Raw genomic sequence first — 27364 nt, 5'->3', positions numbered from 1 at the left:
ATCCCTGCAATATCCAGAGGGGGTTGTTTCAGCTAACTTTAAAACACTGATACCTGCTAACCTAACAAACAGACCGTCTTTAGGGGTGGAACAAAATGCATTTTAAAGTTCATTACTTTCTATATCTTTTTAGACAGTTATTTGCGGTTAGTCAAATAACGCTGGAGGCAGACTTTTCCATGTGAATGCAGATGATTAGGGTGTCACACAGACAGAGAGATGCCTTAGGGCTGTAGCCCAGCTACCCAAGTCTATGACATGTTTTACAAAACATCAACAAACATTAACTGGGATGATGGTTTACGTATTAGGAAGCAATTTCACTGAGAGACTTTGGAAGGCATGCCAAAAATGTTGGGGTGGGGCACGTGCAGCACTGGGTCTCACAGATGTTGTGACAGAGGGGCTTTGGGGCTGTATTACTCCATGATCTGATCTCCACTGCTCAGTGACCACCTCCACTCCCCGCCTGGGCAGAGCACTAACAGAAATACAACTACTACAACAGCAAGTGGCCACATATGCCACAGATAAGTACAACTTACAACAGTAAACAAACAAGCAAGCATTGGATCACTCTTGCACTCTTATTCACTGTCGGTTTCTCGCTTTAACCTCCCTCTCAATCGCACATAGACACAAGCTTTGAAACGTGCTGGCACACACACAGAGTTAAATCCCAGTGGATTGATGGGGAATTGAAAAATTGTATGGTTGAGAGGGAGGAGGCAAAAGGTATGGCACATAAGTCTGGCTGCACAACCGATTGGCAAACGTATTGCAAATTGAGATATGTGACTAAACTGAATAAAAAGAAGAAACTACACCATGAAACAAAGATAAATGACAAAGAACAATAGTAAAAAGCTTTGGATCCATAATAAATACACATTGCTAAGCTCAGCTGTGAAACACATTGGCTAATAGACAGACGCGAAAAATAAACAAAGCACAATCTCTCTCACCCTCTCTCTACCCCAGTACTACAATGGATGGTGGGTGCCAGTTGAACCCAACCCAGTTCAGTGTTTGGAGAATGGCTGGGCCCAGAGCTACAAACAGAAACAGCCCTCTCCAACACGCTGTTTCAAAGGGAATAAGGAAGATGATAGGGTGGGGCAGGGGTGATTTAAATTCTGCTGGAGTAGAAGGCGGCAGACGAGAGACTTTGGCTCCAGGCACAACTCTCCAACACGGAGCGCGAGGGCCCTGCAGGGGGAGGAGCAGGCTCCCACATCACGTTCTCGATTCTTGATGAGCTCAAGGGGCCATGATGCCTCTGTCTACTACACAATATTCACTGTTTTAAAACAGTAACCAACATGTAGTACGACTGTTTTTTCTAGCACCTAATTGTGATCTTTTTTACAAAAACTATTTAGAGGCAAACACTTAAAGTAATGTTAATTTAATATGAAGCTGTGAGTGCAATGCACTATTTCAATACCAATTGATGGATCACGACAACAACATCTAAAAGCAGAAGGGATACAGACAGTCCCATGGCATTTCAATGACCCAACCAACCCCCATAGAGGAAGTCATCGGAGGTAGCAATAATCCGAGGAATACCTAATCCGGGGGCTAGCAGAGCGGAGCGGGCAGTTAAGCTCTCGTAAACAAGCTTTTGTTTAAATGGTGTCTCCTATAGGACACCAACGCTAGGGAACATCAGACCACCAGACCAGTGCTTTACAATGTGGTGGACAGCCAAAACTGCCCAAATGTCCAGAGCAGCATCTCTGACACCAACATTATGGAAAAGAGTTAAACACCCAACACATGACCATAAAGAGAAGCTCTGGGTGCCATAGCAGGGAGGGGACAAACATTCAAACACAGAGATGCTGACAAGTGTGTCTTAACGGCATGAGTGCACAGAGCCAGACAGCCATAGTCGGGTCTGGGGGGGGGTGTTTGTGCGCAGCGCCAGCAGGCTGAGATAAACTGAAATCCCCTGTCGTTAACCCTTTCCCCTGGACTGGCCTCTGCTAGCGGTGTGGTCAGCAGCCCCGTCAAACATAGCCACAGCGTACACTCACTGCATACGTACACCCCCCCCCTTCAATTGGTTTCTAAGAATAGAAGTATTCGCCCCTCTGTCTTCTCTATTCACTTCTTTGTTGCTAGGGGAACGGGAGCTCACCAATGGCTAAAGTTATCAGCCACTGAGCAGAGTTAGCGATTGGGGGGGTAAATACATACATACAGACGTCGTGGAGCCAACTGGACTCTCCTATTTAGAAGGAGAGTCTCATGGAGTGGAAGGGAATAGACAGACATGCTGGGCTACGTTACACACCCTCTGTCAGACAAAGGAGCCATGACTACTATTGGTCCTTCACTGGCGGAGCAAAGGACATCACACCCTGCTGCTGCCAGACAAGCCCCACTACTTCACACAGCACACTTCCAAAGTGGAAGGACAAGTCCATGTTTTTCAAATACTCTACAAACCATAGACTGCAATCAAAGTCCAATACAAATTCTCAACTATATTTATACGGACAGGGTTGGGGAGTCATGGATTACAAAAAAACCAGTAACTGTAATCTGTTACCAGCAAAACATATTGTAATCAGGTTAGATACTTTTGAAAAACTAGATGATTACTTTTAAATTCAGAAAGAACATTTGTGGGAAAAACTTGACACCCGTTTTCTATATGACATTCAAATCAGCATTGACAAAAGGTTCAAGTTGAAGTTCGTTCCACCTGAGCGAGTCGGACTACAAGCCAGAGACCACTATGATGACACACCAAATGTGTTTGATGAATCGCGGGAAAAGAGCAGGAATGGGCTTTTGTTGGCTACACTCCAAGCCGTCTTCCAATGGTGTGACTGCTGTCGGCATCCAAAGACTATCCAACTTGAATAAACGCTTGGAGGTAAGGATGACAGCAGTGGTGTAGTCTACGGCCATACGGATATCACTTATTATTGATATCTACATAACACATTGATGTGAATCACACTGCAGCTCTCTTATTTAGCTATTTGTGCCTTATGGATTGTGGTTGTTGTGGACGGCTGTTCAAATCTAAAAGGTGTATTTGAACCCAATAATGGTTGAATTCAAGAAGTTTATGCTGCCTATCAATCATTGTTTTTGAAACCAGTGGACAGAGTAAAAAATGCACTCTTGCAACAGCTACACAGTGCGGATGCAAGCCTACGGAATACAAGTGGGTCTTTTTTCTTCTTCAGTAGTGCTCAAAGCATGCCATTCCATGACGCAGCATTTATTTTTCAACTACAATCAATGAGCCCAATCAGTCCTCCATGACGACAAAATCATAAACAACAGAGTAGAGCTGGCTAATAAGTCCTTAGTTTTGGGGTGATGCTCAGGTAAAACAATTTGGCTAATCTATACTTCCAAGTCCTATTCTTGAAGATCAAGGGGTATATAACATTTACTGGATTGACTGGAATTCTGACTTTGGTTTTTAATGTAAAGATATAATTTAATCATATTATTATATGTAGTAGAAAGCGATGGGTTAGAAGAAGCCTACATAACCAACCCATAAAGTAAAGTTTAACATCCATATATGGCCACCTATGTAAACTTTAAGATTGATTTATCCTGCAATAGATGTTGTTCAATTTGTAACATACATTGATCTTCTTCTAATGCCTCTTAAGGGGAAAGCAATCTAAAAGGTACGGAATGTAATCATATTACGTTACGGAGTTTGGGTAATCCAAAAGTTACGTTATCAATTACAATTTTGGACAGGTAACTAGTAACTAATGGATTACACTTAGAAAGTAACCTACCCACTTCTGTATATGGATACCAGTAGTCATCACTGCTTGGGCGTACAAGATTCCTCACTGTTGGCTATGGTTTCCCTCCATTACCGCTGGTAATTAGTTCAGTATGAAAGTTTTATCCCATCCCGCAAGTGATAGTGAGAGAAATACTCACATCGTAGAGCATTTTTTAAACCCAGACTAGACAGCTAGTACATAACAGTACTAAAATGCTGCTAGCAGTAGGTGGTACCGCAATGCCATGCACAACAAAACCGGAGCATTCATTTTCCACAATTATGTTCATTGATACTCTCATTTTAGTAGGGTCTGCTCTGTTCTAAATTTTGGGAGTTGAGACATAAAAGGTTATCGTTAGAAGGGGAATCGACCAATTGTTGGACCAAACCTCAAATAGCAAGTTGAAACTACTTGTTATCAGAAAGGTTGAAATGATCTTTCGGCTTTGTTGTCGTGAGAGGCAGGGGGAGGGGCTTGGTGTTCGTGTGGGAAGGTGCACAGTGCACACAGCACAGAAGGATCGAAAGAGACGAGACCAAAAAGACAAATGCTCATAAAAACGGAAAACATTGCATTAAAACATACATTCAAATTAATTCCATATAGTCGCCCAGCCCTGCTTCTGTAGTCATTCAACTTCAGCCACTTAGACCTTACATCTCTGAAATTCATTTGGACTTTGACTGGCCTGGGTCTGAAGACCCTACAACTACAGCACCCTTCACAGGGGCAAGGGTCCACACTTGGATGACAATCCTAAATGAGTCAGTGTCAGCAGACAGTCTACACTCCCCTGCACCTTCACACGGCCAAGGTTAAATACCCATCCACCACCATCCATAATCATATATCAGTCCCCTCGGTACCAACAACATCAACAGAACAATTATAGCCTGGTTGTATTCTCACGCCAACAACAACACTATAGCTTTTTGTTGGATGAAAGACAAGTTCATAAATGGCAGTTACACAACTAGCTATGCTATGTGTCGGCAAAACTGAGCTATGGCGTCAACCCGACAACTTTATTACCGAGCCTGATACCATCTAGGAGAATGAACTAGACGTGAGAGGAACCAGATTGGTTGTGTTGAGGCTCAGAGAAACTGAAAGCTATTAGAGGAAACGATAACACACAGGGAGAAAAATTGGTAATTAACAGGTTAAGCCTCTGGTTACAGTGCCTTGCGAAAGTATTCGGCCCCCTTGAACTTTGCGACCTTTTGCCACATTTCAGGCTTCAAACATAAAGATATAAAACTGTATTTTTTTATGAAGAGTCAACAACAAGTGGGACACAATCATGAAGTGGAACGACATTTATTGGATATTTCAAACTTTTTTAACAAATCAAAAACTGAAAAATTGGGCGTGCAAAATTATTCAGCCCCTTTACTTTCAGTGCAGCAAACTCTCTCCAGAAGTTCAGTGAGGATCTCTGAATGATCCAATGTTGACCTAAATGACTAATGATGATAAATACAATCCACCTGTGTGTAATCAAGTCTCCGTATAAATGCACCTGCACTGTGATAGTCTCAGAGGTCCGTTAAAAGCGCAGAGAGCATCATGAAGAACAAGGAACACACCAGGCAGGTCCGAGATACTGTTGTGAAGAAGTTTAAAGCCGGATTTGGATACAAAAAGATTTCCCAAGCTTTAAACATCCCAAGGAGCACTGTGCAAGCGTTAATAGTGAAATGGAAGGAGTATCAGACCACTGCAAATCTACCAAGACCTGGCCGTCCCTCTAAACTTTCAGCTCATACAAGGAGAAGACTGATCAGAGATGCAGCCAAGAGGCCCATGATCACTCTGGATGAACTGCAGAGATCTACAGCTGAGGTGGGAGACTCTGTCCATAGGACAACAATCAGTCGTATATTGCACAAATCTGGCCTTTATGGAAGAGTGGCAAGAAAGCCATTTCTTAAAGATATCCATAAAAAGTGTCATTTAAAGTTTGCCACAAGCCACCTGGGAGACACACCAAACATGTGGAAGAAGGTGCTCTGGTCAGATGAAACCAAAATTGAACTTTTTGGCAACAATGCAAAACGTTGTGTTTGGCGTAAAAGCAACACAGCTCATCACTCTGAACACACCATCCCCACTGTCAAACATGGTGGTGGCAGCATCATGGTTTGGGCCTGCTTTTCTTCAGCAGGGACAGGGAAGATGGTTAAAATTGATGGGAAGATGGATGGAGCCAAATACAGGACCATTCTGGAAGAAAACCTGATGGAGTCTGCAAAAGACCTGAGACTGGGACGGAGATTTGTCTTCCAACAAGACAATGATTCAAAACATAAAGCAAAATCTACAATGGAATGGTTAAAAAATAAAACATATCCAGGTGTTAGAATGGCCAAGTCAAAGTTCAGACCTGAATCCAATCGAGAATCTGTGGAAAGAACTGAAAACTGCTGTTCACAAATGCTCTCCATCCAACCCCACTGAGCTCGAGCTGTTTTGCAAGGAGGAATGGGAAAAAATGTCAGTCTCTCGATGTGCAAAACTGATAGAGACATACCCCAAGCGACTTACAGCTGTAATCGCAGCAAAAGGTGGCGCTACAAAGTATTAACTTAAGGGGGCTGAATAATTTTGCACGCCCAATTTTTCAGTTTTTGATTTGTTAAAAAAGTTTGAAATATCCAATAAATGTCGTTCCACTTCATGATTGTGTCCCACTTGTTGTTGATTCTTCACAAAAAAATACAGTTTTATATCTTTATGTTTGAAGCCTGAAATGTGGCAAAAGGTCGCAAAGTTCAAGGGGGCCAAATACTTTCGCAAGGCACTGTACATTGGCCTGATACTGTACATTATCTACTTTGTGTTCTCTCTCCCTCTCTCTCTCTAAGAACCACTAACCTCTCGGAGTCTTCCAACTAAACCCAAAGCTCTACAGCGAATTAATATTCACACAAAGGGCAACTATAACTGAGGACATCTGAACAGAACCAGTTTGATATGAGGCCAGACACCAGAAAGAGATGCATCATGCAGACCCTGATGGTGGAAGCCTAGTAATAGTACTAAGACATTACTAGTGGAGCGAGGGCTGGGCATTAGTGATTCAACACACACAGAGATGGGTTACTCCTTAGAAAGACTAAAAACGGCCACCTCTCCCCAGAGACCACTCTCACATCTCCATAAGACACAGTCTGAGGCAGGAAACAACCACAGTGTATCAACACAAGTTTCATTATTGATGTGTGTTCTACTTATCACCACCGCTGACACATTCAAATCTGTAAATGAAAACAGAGGGAGAGAGAGAGCCGTTCATATTAGACACTAGTGCTTTCCCATGTCCTCTAGAAATCCTTAAGAGGCAAAGAAAACAAAATCTGTCGGAATTGAAAAACACAAGACCCTTGTGGAATACAACTGAAGGCATTAACCTTTAATGAGCGCAGCTGATGCAAGGTATTGTTTGAGATTGCAAAATTTAGCACCGTAAAGCTGACTGGAGCACGGGGGCTGACTGGAGCACGGGAGCTCATGCGTGTTTTGCTAACTCTGGCACCTGCCATGAACATAGAGATGTGTGTGAAACTTTAGGACTCCAGGGATTCTGGATTCGGCACTTAACAGTACACGAGACAGGACTTTAACCACTGGGATTGGGGTCCCCTTTCACTGAGGATGAGGAGAGGCAAGGCAGGTCAAGGAAAACAAACAACCGTTGACCTCCTTATATGTGTAGCCTCAGTGCAAAACGCAGGTTACTATGTTGCAGTGGTGGTGGGTGATTTGATTGCTTTGACAGGTCTAGCCGTCTATCCTCAACATACCTCTTGGTAAGATACACCTCTGACAAGCTGAAGCCCAGCCTGCAGTATTGAGGAAACACAGCAGGTTTCCCAGAGTAACTAGAGTATAGCCTTGACCTCTGCTCATTCTCCTGCCTCACCTGGTGGCAATGCACTGGATCTTACCTCAGTGTTGTATAGCACCCATCTCTATTGACAGGCAAAATATTTCTATACTTGCTCAATTACAGTACATAGGGCCAAATCCTCACACGAACACACGTAAACATATTGAACATTCAGGTAAGCCATGTGCTGCAGATGAGTTATGTTCAAGTATGTCAAGTTGGGCTTTAGATGATAATGTATGTTCAATCACACCGTGGTTGACTGAATTTCAGTTGAAGGCCAGAACCTATGAGAGAAAAAAACACAAAGGGCTAAAAAGATGAGGTGATGACAAAGGGACATGACCACTGTTTTGGTTACAACACCAAGCACAGAGGTAAATCCTTTCATCCCATCTTCTGGAGACCATTACGAGCCAAATACGGTGTAGTATAACTATAGGACTCATGAAGTAAGATTAAATGGGTTAGTGGAGTTTCAGTGAGATCATTCAACAGGACTGAGCAGTATTTTATGGTCAGCAATGGCTGTTTCATAACAGGGCTACTTTCAGCTCTGACATCAAGTGTGGTATAAATAAGTCAAACATAGGACCACCTGTTAAAATACTACAGACAGTAGATGGCAATGCTGCTTCTCTTCATCCTCTAACAGTCTCACGACACTGGCGAAGAGGTGAGATAAGCACAGAGATTACATTTCAGAAACCTAAACTTGACCTTACTCAAGTCAAAAACCCACCTTAACCATTGGGGGGAAAGTGTAATAATTGTGAACAGCGCATACATTGTGGTTAAAGGCTTTATGACAAGGAAAACTCACCAAAATATTGTCCACCTTTGACTGTACAGATTTACTGAAAAAAAAGAGAAACACAAGACAAATTAGTATGACGCAAGTGTAACGTGAGCACCATGCATACACCGGATGTATTAATAAATCATTGTAACGTAAGGCATGAGACAACCCTCTCACCAGCTTCTCCCTGGTCGTAACCAATATATCCTAGGAACACGTTGTCATATGTAAAAATGGATACAGACACTACATAAATGTCCTATAGTACTCAATGCCTATTTATAACACCTCCCTCAGAAAGTCATTGAGGGGACTTCAATCCAGTACAAACCGGTATCTAGGCCTAATCCATATAAAAAGTACTGTAAAATCTGACTTGACCTCAAGGCAATATACTGCTAGAACTACAGAAAGGAAAGTCAACCTATCACTAAATTATCCCACAGCATATTAGTCAAAGGACCTATAAGAGACAGACAAGCTCTCTCAGACAGACAGTTAAAACCAAATAGAGAAAACGGACTCACTGACTGTTGGTTACAATCGTTCAGACAACCTGCTACAGTTCCTCACAGTGAAGTGAGCGAAGAGGCTGCTACATGCTTTTACAGTCAGAGATTCTCGTGGCCCCTTGCGGAGTCCGCCCACTCAAAAACAACACACATCTACTCCCATAGCCTGAATTGACCCAATTTCCTCTCCATAGCCTTCAGAAATGTCACGTGAGGCAAGGCCTAGACATTGGTGTGAACCACAACACAACTCAAAAGGTTAATTGAGAGATGCAGAATTGAAAACACTTTCTCTCACTCAGTATGCGTGTGCCTACACATTCTGCAGCTCAAGAGGTGCGTGGTCCATGACACTTCAACTGAACCACATGGTAAATCCCTCTCTGTGTGGCTCAGCCCACATTCAAGTCAGTTTACCTGGATAACATAGTAGTAGGAGATGGTAACTTGGCTCTCATGCAATGGCCTCTCATACAACTAAGAATCAATGCATGAACTGGTCATAATGAGGCCGGTTGCTTCTATTTGATCATCTATTACAATGAAGGGGCAGAACCTAGGACTTACTTATTTGTTAAGTAAAAGTCAGGCAGACTGAGGGGCTGTTACTAGGTTACTCAGGGTAGATCAGAATCAGGAGACTGTTATTAGCTGTGACAGAGAAAGTAAAGCTTTAATGGATTGTTACTAGGTGAGGCCAGGATTTCTCAGTGTTGATAATAAGCAGGTCTGCCAGGTTCCTCTCATTAAGCTGTTTCTAGGTAAGGCCAGGCAGGTACCGAGAGAGCGCCTCGTTAAGTCATTGTTGCTGTGGGGAGCTGGGAGGGGATTGGGAAAGGGGAAGACAGGATTTAGATTCTCCCTGCCAGCTCCTTACTGCACTTCACTCCAGTTTTAAAATGTTCTGCAGCAATTATACCCCAGTTCTGGTCACACAGTGCCCCTGACTGAGCATGACCTAACAAGCTCTATCTAGAATTACTTAGTCTGGACTAGAACCTCACTTGGCAGGGTACACAATAATGTTGATGACTGGTATTACAAAGTGGGTTTAGGGGTAAATCAACCTGCAGTATAAAAATGGCACCGATTCCTCCGAGTTAAATTTTTTTTTTAAGTCAGAAAAATAACATTCCTGTGGATCAGAGTGGAGTGTGTTGGTATTCCTCTAGAAAAGCCATCCCTGTCCCTAAATTCTGAGTTTGGTGATTTTCATGTGAAACATGGACTCATTGCCATGCAATGTACCTACGTTGAGACTGAGGAAGTTTGGTTTCTAAACACATCCTGATGAACCCTGGGCTGGCAGTAGAGGAGTTCAGCTCTGAGGGATGAACCCCCTCACATTGCCTGTTGGTCTCATTCATCTATATCCAAGGTGCACCAGGTCACTGAGGTAAACTTCAACATGTCTGATCTAATTCTTTTAGTTTATTTAGTGGCATGCACCAATCGCCACAGCTTGAGATTTACATGAATTTACAAAAACCTTTCTGCACTAAGCAGCTAACTGCTGCATGTATTGAATTACTCTTAGTTACCCCATTCAGAAACCCTTGAATGATCATCAACTAATGTGCCTACATCTACCACACCAGATCTTATTTCAGCCTTTTAATAAATCATTCTGAAACATTGAGAGAGATAAGAACCAAGTCAAAACACAAATCAACATTAGAAAATGATAACAGGTAATATGACCTGACATGTTCAAATAATTCACATCTTTTGAAATAATAAACACTAAAATGTTACATTAATAGGGACTGTGTGTATCGTTTTTTCCTGAAAAGCACCCTGATTTCCAAAAGCAGCAGAGCAGACTCTCCCACCCCCCCAGCTGGTCCCTCCTATTGATCGTAAACAGTCAGAGCTGGCAGGAAGGGGCAGCCCTGGAGGCTCACTGTCTGCCACCCTCCCTCAATATGGCCGCGGGAGAAATTGGATTGCCTGACATTCACCTCTAAACCTCAGCAACTGTAGACAGTATAGCCTGACACTCGGGAAGGCTGGAGCACCAAAGCTGTGCTATTCTGAATTATCAATGTGGGGAGACCCTCCAACAGCGAGCCTCTCTGATCTCATATTCTTCCGCTAGAGTAGTGATGGTGAATCTTTTAAACTGAAGCCTGACATACCATCAGAACAGCCACCAAATTATGTGTGGAGCAGATACAGCCCACTACTACAACTGGGAATTACAGTTGGCCTATAATCAGATCAAACACAAATTTCACAGAGGTTTAAAGACAGTAGGTCAACTGTTAAATAGAGCTACCACCAAAGACATGACATCCCTTCACTCCAGAGTCTCCCAACTGCTTTAACGAGGACTTCAGAAAACAATATTTTGTTACATTAACTTTAGCAATATTTAGGGCTGCCCCCATTTAGTCAACTGGTCGATTGTTTGGTCGATAGGCTGTTGGTCGACCAAGATTTCTTTAGTCGAGCAGTGACGAACACTAAAAACATGGTGTACAAGACAACTGTTCGATTTGCGCGTGTCTGAGTGGACTGATCCATTGCGCTGGCCATAACAGTCCATCACTCGAAGACATGTGTTACTGAAATTGTATATGGTTAAGGACAGCACTAATAAAAATATTATTTTATATCAAATGAGCTTTCTCCCACGTTTGATAGCGGTCGCTTTCCACGGTTCTGAAATATTAGTGCGCTGTTGAATTGGCACCTTTTCTTAGACCATTTTGCTATGTGCATAATAGCTAAATTAACCAGTATATTGGTGTTGAAAACAATGCGGCAGAGGCAGCAGTGGAGATAAGATATTAAAAAACAGCACTTACCTAATTGTCTAAAGAAAAGTGAGTAGAGAGCAAACCAACCTAATTAGGTATATAATCAATAGCCTAACTGTTAAATGTGCCTGGCTTTATAAATCATCCATACAGTTGATGTCGGTAGTAAACATACGAGTTTTAATGACTCCACCTAAATGTTTTTCAACCACTCAACACATATCTTGTTAACAAACTATAGTTTTGGCAAGCCGGTTAGGACATCTACTTTGTGCATGACACACAATTTTTCCAACAATTGTTTGCAGACAGATTATTTCACTTAATTACAATTCCAGTGGGTCAGAAGTTTACATACACTAAGTTGACTGTGCCTTTATACAGCTTGGAAAATTCCAGAAAATGTCATTTAGAAGCTTCTGATAGGCTAATTGACATCATTTGAGTCATTTGGAGGTGTACCTGTGGCTGTATTTCAAGGCCTACTTTCAAACTCAGTGCCTCTTTGCTTGACATCATGGGAAAATCAAAAGAAATCAGCCAAGACCTCAGACAAAAAATTGTGGACCTCCACAAGTCTGGTTCATCCTTGGAAGCAATTTCCAACGCCTGAAGGTACCACGTTCATCTGTACAAACAATAGTAAGCAAGTATAAACACCATTAGACCACGCAGCCGTCATATCGCTCAGGAAGGAGATGCGTTCTGTCTCCTAGAGATGAACGTTCTTTGGTCGAAAAGTGCAAATCAATCCCAGAACAACAGCAAAGGACCTTGTGAAGATGCTGGAGGAAACAGGTACAAAAGTATCTATATCGACAGTAAAATGAGTCCTATATCGACGTAACCTGAAAGCCCGCTCAGCAAGGAAGAAGCCACTGCTCCAAAACCGCCATAAAAAAGCCAGACTACAGTTTGCAACTACACATGGGGACAAAGATGGTACTTTTGAGAAAAATATCCTCTGGTTTGATGAAACAAAAATAGAACTGTTTGGCCATAATGACCTTCGTTATGTTTGGAGGAAAGAGGGGGAGTCTTGCAAGCCGAAGAACACCATCCCAACCGTGCAGCACGGGGGTGGCAGCATCATGTTCCCCAGGGTGCTTTGCTGCAGGAGGGACTGGTGCACTTCACAAAATAGATGGCATGAGGGAGGATAATTATGTAGATATTTTGAAGCAACATCTCAAGACATCAGGCAGGAAGTTAAAGCTTGGTCGCAAATGGGTCTTCCAAATGGACAATGACCCCAAGCATACTTCCAAAGTTGTGTCAAAATGGCTTAAGGACAACAAAGTCAAGCTATTGTAGTGGCCATCACAAAGCCCTGACCTCAATCCTATAGAAAATTTGTGGGCAGAACTGAAAAAGCGTGTTTGAGCAAGGAGGCGTACAAACCTGACTCGGATACACCAGCTCTGTCAGGAGGAATGGGCCAAAATTCACCCAATTTATTGTGGGCAGCTTGTGGAAGGCTACCCGAAATGTTTGACCCAAGTTAAACAATTTAAAGGCAATGCTACCAAATACTAATTGAGTGTATGTAAACTTCTGACCTACTGGGAATGCGATGAAAGAAATAAAAGCTTAAATAAATCGCTACTATTTTTCTGACATTTCACATTCTTAAAATAAAGTCCTTTAAAGGGCAGATTGAACTAATGTATTGTAGCCTCATTTGCCTAAATTTTAATCCGATGTACTGTATCTTACTCAGACAACCCACTCAGCTGGTTCACAAGGAAAAATTCACAAATTCAAATCTCACTCTTTCTCCTAAGATTTTGTATTTCTGGCCGAAAAGGAGACAAGAGTCATGAAAAAGCAAGCAGCTCTAGCTCTCGTCACGGTATCTCAATGCATTCCAATTGTCATAGATAAAATGCAATTGGTGTTCGATGTCTGTAGCTTATTCCTATCCATACCATAACCCCACCATGAGGCATTCTGTTTACAACATTGACATCAGCAAACTGCTCGCCCACATGATACCATACATGTGGTCCGCGGTTGTGAGGCCAGTTGGACATACTGCAAAATTCTCTAAAACAAAGTTGGAGGCGGCTTATGCTAGAAAAATTATTATTACATTCTCTGGCAACAGCTCTGGAGGACATTCCTGAAGTCACCATGCCAATTGCACACTCCCTCAAAACTTGAGACATTTGTGGCATTGGGTTTTGTGACAAAACTGCATATTTTTGAGTGGCCTTTTTTTTGTCCCCAGCACAAGGTGCACCAGTGTAAAGATCAAGCTGTTTAATCAGCTTCTTGATATACAGTGCCTTGCGAAAGTATTCGGCCCCCTTGAACTTTGCGACCTTTTGCCACATTTCAGGCTTCAAACAAAGATATAAAACTGTATTTTTTTGTGAAGAATCAACAACAAGTGGGACACAATCATGAAGTGGAACGACATTTATTGGATATTTCAAACTTTTTTAACAAATCAAAAACTGAAAAATTGGGCGTGCAAAATTATTCAGCCCCTTTACTTTCAGTGCAGCAAACTCTCTCCAGAAGTTCAGTGAGGATCTCTGAATGATCCAATGTTGACCTAAATGACTAATGATGATAAATACAATCCACCTGTGTGTAATCAAGTCTCCGTATAAATGCACCTGCACTGTGATAGTCTCAGAGGTCCGTTAAAAGCGCAGAGAGCATCATGAAGAACAAGGAACACACCAGGCAGGTCCGAGATACTGTTGTGAAGAAGTTTAAAGCCGGATTTGGATACAAAAAGATTTCCCAAGCTTTAAACATCCCAAGGAGCACTGTGCAAGCGATAATATTGAAATGGAAGGAGTATCAGACCACTGCAAATCTACCAAGACCTGGCCGTCCCTCTAAACTTTCAGCTCATACAAGGAGAAGACTGATCAGAGATGCAGCCAAGAGGCCCATGATCACTCTGGATGAACTGCAGAGATCTACAGCTGAGGTGGGAGACTCTGTCCATAGGACAACAATCAGTGGTATATTGCACAGATCTGGCCTTTATGGAAGAGTGGCAAGAAGAAAGCCATTTCTTAAAGATATCCATAAAAAGTGTCGTTTAAAGTTTGCCACAAGCCACCTGGGAGACACACCAAATATGTGGAAGAAGGTGCTCTGGTCAGATGAAACCAAAATTGAACTTTTTGGCAACAATGCAAAACGTTATGTTTGGCGTAAAAGCAACACAGCTCATCACCCTGAACACACCATCCCCACTGTCAAACATGGTGGTGGCAGCATCATGGTTTGGGCCTGCTTTTCTTCAGCAGGGACAGGGAAGATGGTTAGAATCGATGGGAAGATGGATGGAGCCAAATACAGGACCATTCTGGAAGAAAACCTGATGGAGTCTGCAAAAGACCTGAGACTGGGACGGAGATTTGTCTTCCAACAAGACAATGATCCAAAACATAAAGCAAAATCTACAATGGAATGGTTCAAAAATAAACATATCCAGGTGTTAGAATGGCCAAGTCAAAGTCCAGACCTGAATCCAATCGAGAATCTGTGGAAAGAACTGAAAACTGCTGTTCACAAATGCTCTCCATCCAACCTCACTGAGCTCGAGCTGTTTTGCAAGGAGGAATGGGAAAAAATTTCAGTTTCTCGATGTGCAAAACTGATAGAGACATACCCCAAGCGACTTACAGCTGTAATCGCAGCAAAGGTGGCGCTACAAAGTATTAACTTAATAAGGGGGCTAAATAATTTTGCACGCCCAATTTTTCAGTTTTTGATTTGTTAAAACATTGAAGATTGTGCAATGTAACAGCAATATTTAGACTTAGGGATGCCATCCGTTACATAAAATACAGAACAGTTCTGTATTTCACTGAAAGAATAAACATTTTGTTTTCAAAAGGATAGTTTCCAGATTTGACCATATTAATGACCTAAGGCTCGTATTTGTGTGTGTTATTATGTTATAATTAAGTCTATGATTTGATAGAGCAGTCTGACTGAGCGATGGTAGGAACCAGCAGGCTCGTAAGCATTCATTCAAACAGCATTTTGTGCGTTTTGCTAACAGCTCTTCGCAATGCTTCAAGCATTGCGCTGTTTATGACTTCAAGCCTATCAACTCCCGAGATTAGGCTGGTGTAACCAATGTGAAATGGCTAGCTCGTTAGCGGGGTACGCGCTAATAGCGTTTCAAACGTCACTCGCTCTGAGACTTGGAGTAGTTGTTCCCCTTGCTCTGCATGGGTAATGCTGCTTCGAGGGTGGCTGTTGTCAATGTGTTCCTGGATCGAGCCCAGGTAGCGGCGAGGAGAGGGATGGAAGCTATACTGTTACACTGGCAATACTAAAGTGCCTATAAGAACATCCAATAGTCAAAGGTATATGAAATACAAATCGTATAGAGAGAAATAGTCCTATAATAACTACAATTTAAAACTTCTTACCTGGGAATATTGCGGCAGGTTAGCCTAGTGGTTAGAGTGTTGGACTAGTAACCGGAAGGTTGCAAGTTCAAATCCCCGAGCTTACAAGGTCTGTCGTTCTACCCCTGAACAGGCAGTTAACCTACTGTTCCTAGGCCGTCATTGAAAATAAGAATTTGTTCTTAACTGACTTGCCTAGTTAAATAAATGGTTAAAAAATATTGAAGACTCATGTTAAAAGGAACCACCAGCTTTCATATGTTCACATGTTCTGAGCAAGGAACTTAAATGTTAGCTTTCTTACATGGCACATATTGCACTTTTACTTTTTTCTCCAACACTTTGTTTTTGCATTATTTAAACCAAATTGAACATGTTTCATTATTTATTTGAGGCTAAATTGATTTTATTGATGCATTAAGTTAAAATAAGTGTTCATTCAGTATTGTTGTAATTGTCATTATTACAAAGTAATTGTTATTTATTTATAAAATTTTTTTTTTAAATTAAATACATTTTTTGTGTGTTAAAAAAAAGAAGAAATTGGCCGATTAATCGGTATCAGCTTTTTTTGGTCCTCCAATATTGGCATTGGAGTTGAAAATCATAATCGGTCGACCTCTACACATACACAAAAGTATCTAGATACATAGACTCGTCTTGAAAGGGAAAGATGCACATCCCTAATAATTATGGATATATGATCTATTCATTGTGATGTATCTTGAACAGGTACACAAAAAAGGTATAAAAATGCACTATCCTCCTTTGCATGTTTGGGTATTATTTTACACATTAGAATAATAGCCAATATGCTCCCCCAAAACAAGACCACATTTGGTTGGTACGGACCAGACCATATGTGAACCAATCATATAAGTCTCTCAAGTTTGGACATCATAGTAAAGCACAGTAAAGTACAGTAGAGTAGCGTTCAGTACATTATACTGTACTCTAGTGTGCTTTAATCCCTGTAGAGTGCTGTTTTGTATTGATATCGACTCTACATTTCTTTACTGTATGTACTGCAATGTGCTGTCTAAACTTGTGAAACATGTCTAAAATTCAACTACTTTTCAACAATTATGCACGTCCGGTGCTCAGTGGTTGAGGACGCTGGTTACAGTAAATGGAAACAGAGGGGGCTTATTAGGTAGGTGTCAGTAAGAGCCAGGAGAGATGACATTAACTGAGAGAGAGAGTGAAAGAGAGAGGGGATGTCTAGACTTTTCACAATTATGAGCTGAACATAACAGTATGCCAGTGGAAGGAAGGACAATAGCAGGTGAACCAACTGTGGTTTGTGACTACCTCATCTCCCATTGTAGCCAATTCAATTGCAGTAATTCTGTCATTGATTTTTCAGTCATTCTGTTACAGATTTCGTAACAGAATGACATTTTAAATGTGCATTTTGTTGTTGTAAATAATGACAAGTCACTAGGCAATATTTCTTAAACTTACAGAAGACAAATCATTTCAGCAAAATTAAATACAAAATGTTGATATTAGTTGTCAAGGGTCTTAACTGCAACAATATTGTGTTTTAATGTTATTCTAATAGCTTTTAAGACTTCTGGCAGGCGTCCAGGTTAGGGGAGGGTTTGGCCTGGGTAGGCCATCATTGTTAATAAGAATTTGTTCTTTACTGACTTGCCTAGTTAAATATAGGTTAAAAATAATCATTTAAAAACATGTTGTTTTCTAAGACCCCTTTGTTTGACCTGAAATCAAAGGCTTTGCTTATTCCTAAATTTAAGGATGGAAAATGGTTTTTAAAAAGCTATATGCCTTAATTAAAAATATATATAGAGTCAACCTTCATTTGATGTGCTCCTATGAACTTCATGTTGGTGCTCGTGAGTCCTATAACATGGAAATGGCCATTACAAAATCTTCCATGGTATTTCAAAATACTACTACATTAGTTGTCATCTCATAAAGGGAGTTCCAACACTTCCCCTGTAATAAAAAAGGAAGAAGCAAAACAATTATTTCCATGTTTTAAATGTATTTGCACTATTCCATAACAATGTCTGATGTTGACCATAAAACATCAAGTCAATGTATTGATGATGGAACTTATGACCATCAAAATAGGGAAGTGATATCCCACGGATGGATCCATGTCATCCAGAACCGCATTCCTTCCCACTGGTTTAGGGGTAGCACTGGGGGACACTGGCCTTACAGCAGATTATTGTGCAGAGAATCAACAAATATACTGTAGTGTATATGTTAATGGTGGCATTTTGCAATTTATGACTAGGCTATGGTTACATGCTACCCAAGTTGTTCAATATTTTTCATATGATGTCCATTAGATTAGAAAAGTTTATAAAAAAGTGCCAGTCATGACTTTCCCAATGTTGTAATTTGACAGACAAACAAACAGTCTGTGTGCTTCAGTTCCTGACATGCCACTATATATATTCTAAAACCATTTACACAATATTGCAACCAAGACAAATCACAAGTCGGTTCTGAATGATTGTGCACCACATAATATGGTGATATCAAGTTAGACAATTAACATTTAAGTATGATTATCTGAAACATCAGTCAACAACAGTTCAAGTGCAAAAAGCAAACCACATCTATTAACATATTATGGTTCCTGGTGATACTTCATAATTCATGTAGGGAGTTTCTATATGAAACCAAAGGATAAGACAACAGGTGAAACGTGCATAAAAGTAAAATCACCATATTATTCAGTGTGCAAATTGAGTATATAATTCTAGAAGCTGACTGAGGAATGAGTGCAAAAATCTTTACCTAGAGATATGTGAAGTGATTAATGTTGAATGTTGATGAATAATATTTTGCAGGCATGTACTGATACAACATGCAGGTCATTATTATGTATGAAAATATGCTTAGGTGCAGGGCAGCCTGTGTTATTATTACCATAGCCATTTATACCCCCATGGATTTGAAATACATGTTGAGACATTCAAAAAAACAATGATTGCGGTTTTCATCCCAGTTAGCCAGTTGTGCACGCCTGCACTTTCTCCCATAAACTAACTTCGTTATAACGCGGGCAAGCGTACTAGCTACATACTATTCTGTTTTCCCGAAATGTCACAAATTGGCTAGAGTGCGTGCACTAATGAGGATACGGAAACCTTCCACAAGTCCAGCCCATATATACCTCAGTGGCCCAGCTCGATAGTGTTAGTTACCAACCGCGAGGTTTCTTGCAGCACCCGGGTTGTGAATAATCACCCATTTTGACCGTTCCAGACCTGTCCACCACAACGAAAAAGGCAGCGATAACTTGCTGCTAATGTCATGAAGATGTGTCCGACAATTTATAGTAAACAATATTAGCTCTTGGTACCAGGAAAGTCACGAAAAACTGTAAGTGTCATATTGTCAACGCCAATCACAAAGGTTGACATGTTTATGGAAATGGACGAAGGAGGCAACATTGTACCTGCAAGTTAGTAATGAGCTGGCTAATTAAATATCTGGGCTAGCTAGCTAGATGTAGCCACACTATAATGGCAAAACATATGGAGCTGGCTCAACTAATGTATGTTAACTAAGCTAGCTATCTGGCTAGCAATCAAAGTAGCACAATGCTAGCTAATGGTCCTCCTTACCAGATGGAATTCTTTATTTTGAGCTGCAACGCACTGGCCTCAGTCCCTTGCAGTCCAGGAACTAGGGATGGTAAGGTGCTTATTCCAGAGCCCAGCTTCGGGTGCTGATCATGTTGTTGTTGATCCTCAGTCATCACGATGAGATTCAGGATGGGAGGAAAGGGATCTTTAACATGCAGGCCTCAACCTGGACCTCGAGAAAGCAGTTATTTTCCTACTGTACATTACGGACCCACCCGTTCTCATTTGCGATATACGTGGCCTCAGTTCCAAGGTAGAAACGGTGCCGGGAAAACATGGTTAGACAGTTAATTTCGAACACCATGCACAGACATGTTAAAAAAAAGTGTAGAGGAATACAAAATGCAGGCTTTCACCAGGGTTCTGTCGCAGCCTTTTGGGACGACCCGTGCGTTTGCAAACGCTAGTGGTGGAAGTGTTTGTGATGCTGACTAGTATTCTGCCAGCAGCACGAAAAGTGACGTCACTTTGTATGTTAATGAAGAAACTTCCTAAATAAAAGCCCGCATTTCAAAACTTTGCAATGTGGATAACTCATTCAAAAGATGTTTACTTTTAACTTTTTTTTTTTTGTCTCTACGAACCAAATATGTGTAATATTGGAGGGGGACCTTGTCTCACGGCCTACTACTGCTGGCTTTTCACTCCGTCTCCTCCATAGCAATATACTGTAATAGATTGTACTACATGGGAAACATATTGGCTTGTAGAGAGAAAACCTTTCTATCTGTCTCAGCTAAAGTGGGATGGTAAATACTCAGTAGGGTCTCTATTAACCAAATATGGTTAGTTTTGGAGTGGGACTGTGTTGTACATACACAGGAAGTAGGGGTGCTGCAGCACCCATTGAACAATCGGGATACTATTTAATTACAAATTTAAAATCACAAAAGAAAAATAATCACTGGGCCTTTACTAGTCCTGTATTAGGGAACAATGTAGCCTTGATTATATATATTTTTTCCACAAACGTTTTTTTCCTGTCCTTGTTCTCTCTCTCTCTACAAGCCAATATGTATCCCATGAACAGTCTATTACAGTATATTGCATTGGGGGCTATGTAGGAGCGGAGTGAAAAGCCTGCAGCAGGCCGTGCAACACAGTCCCCCTCCAAAACTACACCATACTGAATATTTCCAACCCCACTTTAGCTGAGACAGGTATAAAAGATCTCTCTTACAAGCCAATAAGTATCCCACCGTGTATTGAGTTGCAGTGAAAGGAGTGGGTGGAGTAAGGTGTCACCATTTCTTTAAATATAGCCAAATGAATAGCTTTCAACATACCAGTACTTGTACGAACGTTCAAAATAAATGCTGGTATAAATACAAAATAAGTTTAAAAAAAATCTATATTCACAGTTTAGCGTGTCTTTGCAAGGGAACTCTTATTTTGAAGAAAAGAATGCGCGATCGTTCTGCCAGCATAATATCCTACTGCTAGGAGAACGGTAATGTGATGCTGCTGCTGCTGTCAAGCATCGGCAGCGCAGGCGCAGCATACACAAGTGAAGAATTACGAGCTTTTTTTTTTCCACACAGCGGTGGTGAGCAGCCAAGTACTGTGTGCCTAATGGCAACATTTGGCTTAAATGCCCACAGTAAAAATGCTTTATAAAAATGTATGAATGAGCAGTACTATGGACGTGGAAAAATGCTTTATAAAAATGTATGAATGAGCAGTACTATGGACGTGGTCTTCAATAATCCAATGAGTTTGTAAGATAACAGTTAGACATTTCTATTTCATTTGAATGCAATTATTTACAATCAATGGTAAACACATGAACATGTCAATTGCATTATGCTCCATGTGTGGACATGTAGCGAATATGTTAGCCTTTGTAAAGGCTGTCCCCCTACACATTTGCACATTTCAGCTTTTCACATTTTATGTTTAGCAAATAACTCAAATGAATGTGTTCATTAGTCCACAATGGGTCCCTAACATCATCTTTTTCTTAAACGTATCAAAGTCAAGATTATGGAAAACAGCGAGCACAGCAAATGTGCGTGTTCCTTCGCCTTGTCGCACAGCGGAGAAAAACATTTGGCCAACGACTTGTTGCTATGCAACCGCAACGCCACCCGCCAGATTCAGCACATCAAAATGTCTGAAAGAAGAATGCATGAGGTGAGTCAATGTATTGTTTCAAACAACTAGCTACAGTATTATACTGCTAAAAAACGTTAACATACCCATTCACAAGCTAAATACAAGAAGAACTAACTAGCTATAGCCACCTTTATGTGTCCTAGTTATATCGCTGTTTAAGATCTAAGTTAGCTAACTGCTAGCTAGATAGTTAGCATGCTAGCTAAAAACTATATTATACGCAGCCTTACTTTCAACGAAAGCGTTGTTCCTTTGAAATGTTATATGCCTGTTGACTAAAAGAACCAACAACTAATATATTTGTAATTAGCTACCTAACTTACTACATTTGTTTATTCAGACCAAAAGACCCATGTCATCCAAGGCAGAAAAGTCTCAAGGAGGAAAATCTGTGAGACGTCCAGCCTCTGTCCCCTCAAAGAAACCATCCACGATAGACCTACTTGCTAAAGAGGAGGAATACAAGTAAGGTTCCATGCCCAAACATCTGTACCCATTGCCAAACATCTATTGAGTCAATGTAGACTGTATCATATGAGATGCTGTAACCAGATGGCTATTGTAATAAAATAAATAATATTTCTCCCATTCCAGACGTATAAATGCAGAGCTGGAGGCAAAAACAGCCGAACTAGTAAGGCAAGCGGAACAGGTTATGGTAAGCGGTTTAAGATAGCTACCTGACCAATTGACACTCTTCAAAACAACATAAAACATTCATTTGTAGACATATTTGTTTTATTTAAACATTATTTTTCTTTCTTTTTTTCAGAGTGACCAAAATGAAGTCTTGTCAAAGCCAATCTCTTTCCACCTTGATGTTGACATTGAGGAGGAGGATTTCAAGTAATAAAATATTGCGTTGCTCTAAACGTATAGCATTTCAGTGTAGTAGACTGGATAAGAATATGAGAACAGCCTATAATACAAATGTATTTGTCTTTAGGAATGTGAACATGCTGGAATCTTCAGTTATGAAGCCCACTACTAAGGTGCAGTATTCAATTCAGTATGATAGGTAAAATGTAACATCTCAGAGACGCAAAGGTAATTTAATTTCCATGATTCCTGCCATCCTATCCCCTCACCGCCTTTTTCAAAACCCATTGGATGAGAAGGTCAGAGGGGAGGGACCTCTGACCTTCTCATCCAATGTTCTTGAGAAGAAAGCAAGGAATCAAGGAAATGCAATTGAAATTCTCCCTAAATCATATTTCTGTTGCTCAGGTAATGCCAAAGAAAAGGGTCACATCAAAATCCAATTCACAAAACAGACCTCATGGAAACCAGAGAAAAGCACAGTAAGAATGTTATCCTTATCAAAAACGTTCACACAAATATCTATTGGAAACATTGGAAGATTGTGAAAGGTTATGGCTTAATGAGTGTCCAGCATTGTGGATATCAGTTCCTTATGTTTATTACTTTTTCAATTTTTTGTTTGAGTTGTATTTTGTTTATTTGTTATTTTATTTCAGAACAACAAAGGCAGCTGCAGTTGAGGATGTTGCAGTTCTTGAAGATTTTGTGGATTTTTCCTTGTCTAAAACAATACGTAACATTGAGGGGAAGCTGGATGATGGAGATACTCATGACAATACTCATGACAATCTTACGGAAGATATCATGCCCAGTGTTGGGGATGAGATGGGATCAGGTGAATTCTGATTTCATTTATTACACTTTGTGCCTTTCTCACACATTCACAATATTTGTATTTATTTTTTTATTTCACCTTTATTTAACCAGGTAGGCAAGTTGAGAACAAGTTCTCATTTACAATTGCGATCTGGCCAAGATAAAGCAAAGCAGTTCGACACATACAATGACACAGAGTTACACATGGAGTAAAACAAACATACAGTCAATAATACAGTATAAACAAGTCTATATACGATGTGAGCAAATTAGGTGAGATAAGGGAGGTAAAGGCAAAATATCACATCTGGAGCACAAGAATGGATCTTTGCAAAAACATTAATTACAAAAAAATAAGTTCTTTATCAGAGTTCCAGAATATCAATTGTTTCAGCCTTCTTAGTTTGAACTTCTTGCATATCCTTAAAATGATATAATCTCACATATCCTAAAAATTATATAATTCTTTATGTAACTATAGTATAATATTTTTTGTGTGTGCTGTGTTTTAGATGCTCAAATCCGTTTTCTCAAAGCAAAACTTTGTGTAATGCAAGAAGAATTTAACCGGCTATCATATGAGTGCAACAAAAAGGTAATGATAGAAATATGAGAGATGGAAATTAGGTATATATTTGAGTAAAATGTAACATTGAAACAAGTATAAAACATGTATTTGTTCTAGGATGATGCAAACAGTAGTTTAAGCACCAACTTAAAGGAGGTGGAGGAGGATCGAGCTAGACTACAGAAGACCACAAACATTCAGCAAACCCAGATAGAGAAACACAGAGCTTTAGCGGAGGAGTCTAACAGAAAAGGTGATGGGCTTCAGCAACAAGTAACTGCTCTACAGAAGGTGGGTGTCGAGGATAAAACAGTTATTACATTTATTCTTTCTATTTTTTTGGTCATATTAAACAGCACATATTGTAACCATGAAAGTCAATGAACAGTGACTGAGAGAAACCTAGACGTGTGTAGACAGCAGTTGAGATAGCTGTTAATGTCTTATTGCTGAATGGGGAGGGGGACGTTATACAGCTTAGACACAGTTGTTAATGAAGGATGAAATCAACCCCTCAGCAGGGGAATGCCTGGCATGGTCTCATTAACATGATCAGCCTGTAAGGTGAACATCTCCTGCAGCTGGCGATAGTGCGGCTCTCATGTGACAGATATCTTTGGAATTCAGAGAAATCCCCCAGCGACATTTCCCTCGCCTTGACTAGGGGTGGAGTAAAACATGTTTGTATAATATTTCCCACTGGGAGGGGTCACAACAGACATACACTGAGTGTACAAAACATTAGGAACACCTTCCTAATATTGAGTTGCACCCCCTTTTGCCATCAGAATCGCCTCAACTCGTCAGGGCATGGACTCTACAAGGTGTCGAAAGCATTCCACAGGGATGCTGACCCATGTTGATTCCAATGCTTCCCACAGTTGTGTCAAGGTGGCTGGATATACATTGACTGGTGGAGCATTTCACCTGGATTCACCTGGTATTTTTGTATTGTATTTATTATGAATCCACATTAGCTGTTGCCAAGGCAGCAGCTACTATTCCTGGGGTCCAAACACACCAAAGCACCTACATTACATATAAAACAAAAGATAAAACAGTGAACTATGTTTGTACTGAATGTGCTAAAGATAAAACAGTACATCATATAACATACCTACACCACGACATATCCACAACACAAAATGTGTGCGTATGCATGTGTCTGTACCTATGTGTGTCTCTTCACAGTCCCCGTTGCTCCATAAGGTGTATTTTTACATGCTTTTTAAATCTGATTCTACTGCTTGCATCAGTTATCTGATGTGGAATTGAGTTCCATGTAGTCATGGCTCTATGTAGAACTGTGCACCTCCCATAGTCTGTTCTGGACTTGGGGACAGTGAAGAGACCTCTGGTGGCATGAGTGTCTGAGCTGTGCTAGTATTTTAAATGGACAGCTTGGTACATTGAGGTTGTCAACACCTCTTACAAAAACAATTAATGATGAAGTCAATCGCTTTTCCACTTTGAGCCATGAGAGATTGACATGAATGTCATTAATGTTAGCTTTCCGTGTACTTTTAAGGACCAGCCGTGCTGTCCTGTTCTGAGCCAACTGCAATATTCCCAAGTCACTCTTTTGGCACCTGACCACACTACTGAACAGTAGTCTAGGTGCGACAAAACTAGGGCCTGTTGAACCTTCCTTGTTGATAGTGTTGTTAAGGTAGACAAACGCTTTATTATGGACAGACCCCCCCATCTTAGCTACTGTTGTATCAATATGTTTTGGCCATGACAGTTTACAATCAAGGGTTACTCCAAGCAGTTTAGTCACCTCAACTTGCTCAATTTCCACATTATTCATTAGGAGACGTAGTTTAGGTTTAGGGTTTAGTGAATGATTTGTCCCAAATACAATGCTTTTAGTTTTGGAAATATTTAGGACTAGCTTATTCCTTGTTACCCATTCTGAAACTAACTGCAGCTCTTTAAGTGTTGCAGTCATTTCAGTCGCTGTAGTAGTTGACGTGTATAGTGTTGAGTCATCTGCATAAAGATTGAAAAAAAGCAAGGGACCTTGTCAGTCTATGTCATGGAAAGAGCAGGCGTTCCAAAATGTTTTGTACACTTCGTGTATGTCCACTCCCAAAGAAAAGAAGAATGAATGGTTGATGGCTTCCTATTGCTTAGTCACAACAATTATCGGTTTAAATTAACTATTAGCGTTTCATTTCTGAAATATAAAGTTAATAAGTAACTGTGATGACAGTCAGTTTTTGTAGATATCTAACCAAATATTACCATTATCATTACAGTGCTTTTGAAAATGTGTGTTGGTGCGCTATAAAAACACAACATAAAATGCTTTTACTGAAATAGCTTGCCCCTGTGTGTGTTTAACAAAGGAAATCGAGGGTTTGAAGAGAGCACAAAAACAGGCAACAACCAATCACAGTGCCATAGAGGTAAGACTGAACAGAGCCTTGGAGGAAGTTGAGAGGTCCAAGACACAACTGACCAAGATCAAGCAGATGAGCAAGGTAAATTAAACCACACCACCTATCAGTGCATTTAGTGATCACATCAATCATAATTTACACTGTAAATTGTATTGATAGATGGAACTATACTAATAGCATGGTACAGAGTTTGGTATTTAAATTTGGCTTCTGTCACTTGTTGCATAACCCAGGTTAAATAGACTTGTTTTATGTCTATCCTTTCCAAAAGGACACAGCAGACCAGGAGCATAATAAAATAGAAACATTAAAAGCTGAAAACAAGAAGCTGGAAAAGCAAAAGGCTGAACTGATAGTGGGTTTTAAAAAACAGCTCAAACTGATTGATATACTGAAAAGGCAAAAAGTAAGTCTTCATATTAAATGCAAGTAATTATTACAAGGCATTATCATTATTGATATTTCTCCTTATCAAACTGACATATTTTCCCTCTTGCTTGAGCAGATGCATTTTGAAGCTGCCAAGATGTTGTCATTTACAGAAGAGGAATTCATGAAAGCTCTTGACTGGGGGAAATCATAAAGCAATACTGAAAAATGTATGTAATACAATCCTGCTTGCCTTGAATGTATTCTTATGGTTAGCTACAACATTAATTATGTGGCCTTTAACATTGTATGTAAGTTATGTAGTATGTATGCATTGTTCATTTATACAGAATATATTTGTAATGCAGTTGGATTTTAAAAGTTTAACATTTTATTACAATAATGGGGTTAAATAAATTTAAACTGTAGTTGCATCATCACCTAATAAAGGAAATTGTGTTTTTTTTAAATTACTAAATGACTTCAACTGAAAATTGCTGCA

The 27364-nt window shown here is 40.4% G+C and overlaps 2 protein-coding genes across 4 annotated transcripts in view; one reads left to right on the top strand and one right to left on the bottom strand.

The window, feature by feature from the left end:
* Positions 1-20190, bottom strand: part of rfx7a (regulatory factor X7a) — a 38626-nt gene extending 18436 nt beyond the window's left edge. For all 3 annotated transcript variants that reach the window (XM_024418920.2, XM_024418921.2, XM_024418923.2), the window contains exons 1-2: positions 19747-20190; positions 8498-8531 (exon numbers count right to left, since the gene is read on the bottom strand). In XM_024418920.2, the coding sequence (XP_024274688.1) occupies positions 8498-8531; positions 19747-19880 (168 nt within the window). In that variant the 5' untranslated portion in view covers positions 19881-20190. The remainder of the gene's footprint in view (positions 1-8497; positions 8532-19746) is intronic.
* Positions 20191-21640: 1450 nt separating this feature from the next.
* tex9 (testis expressed 9) lies at positions 21641-27335 on the top strand. The gene is made up of 12 exons (XM_024418919.2): positions 21641-21900; positions 22223-22347; positions 22477-22540; positions 22655-22728; positions 22829-22874; positions 23110-23183; positions 23361-23539; positions 24033-24115; positions 24206-24379; positions 26440-26574; positions 26765-26899; positions 26999-27335. The coding sequence occupies exons 1-12, from the start codon at positions 21751-21753 to the stop codon at positions 27074-27076; spliced, it is 1317 nt and encodes a 438-aa protein (XP_024274687.1). The 5' UTR covers positions 21641-21750; the 3' UTR covers positions 27077-27335.
* The last annotated feature ends 29 nt before the right edge of the window (positions 27336-27364 follow it).

The sequence above is a fragment of the Oncorhynchus tshawytscha genome, linkage group LG04 (assembly GCF_018296145.1).
Source record: "Oncorhynchus tshawytscha isolate Ot180627B linkage group LG04, Otsh_v2.0, whole genome shotgun sequence".
NCBI classification, from domain to species: domain Eukaryota; kingdom Metazoa; phylum Chordata; class Actinopteri; order Salmoniformes; family Salmonidae; genus Oncorhynchus; species Oncorhynchus tshawytscha.
The sequence above is the reverse complement of the archived record's forward strand: the minus strand, read 5'-3'. Positions and strand labels throughout refer to the sequence as shown.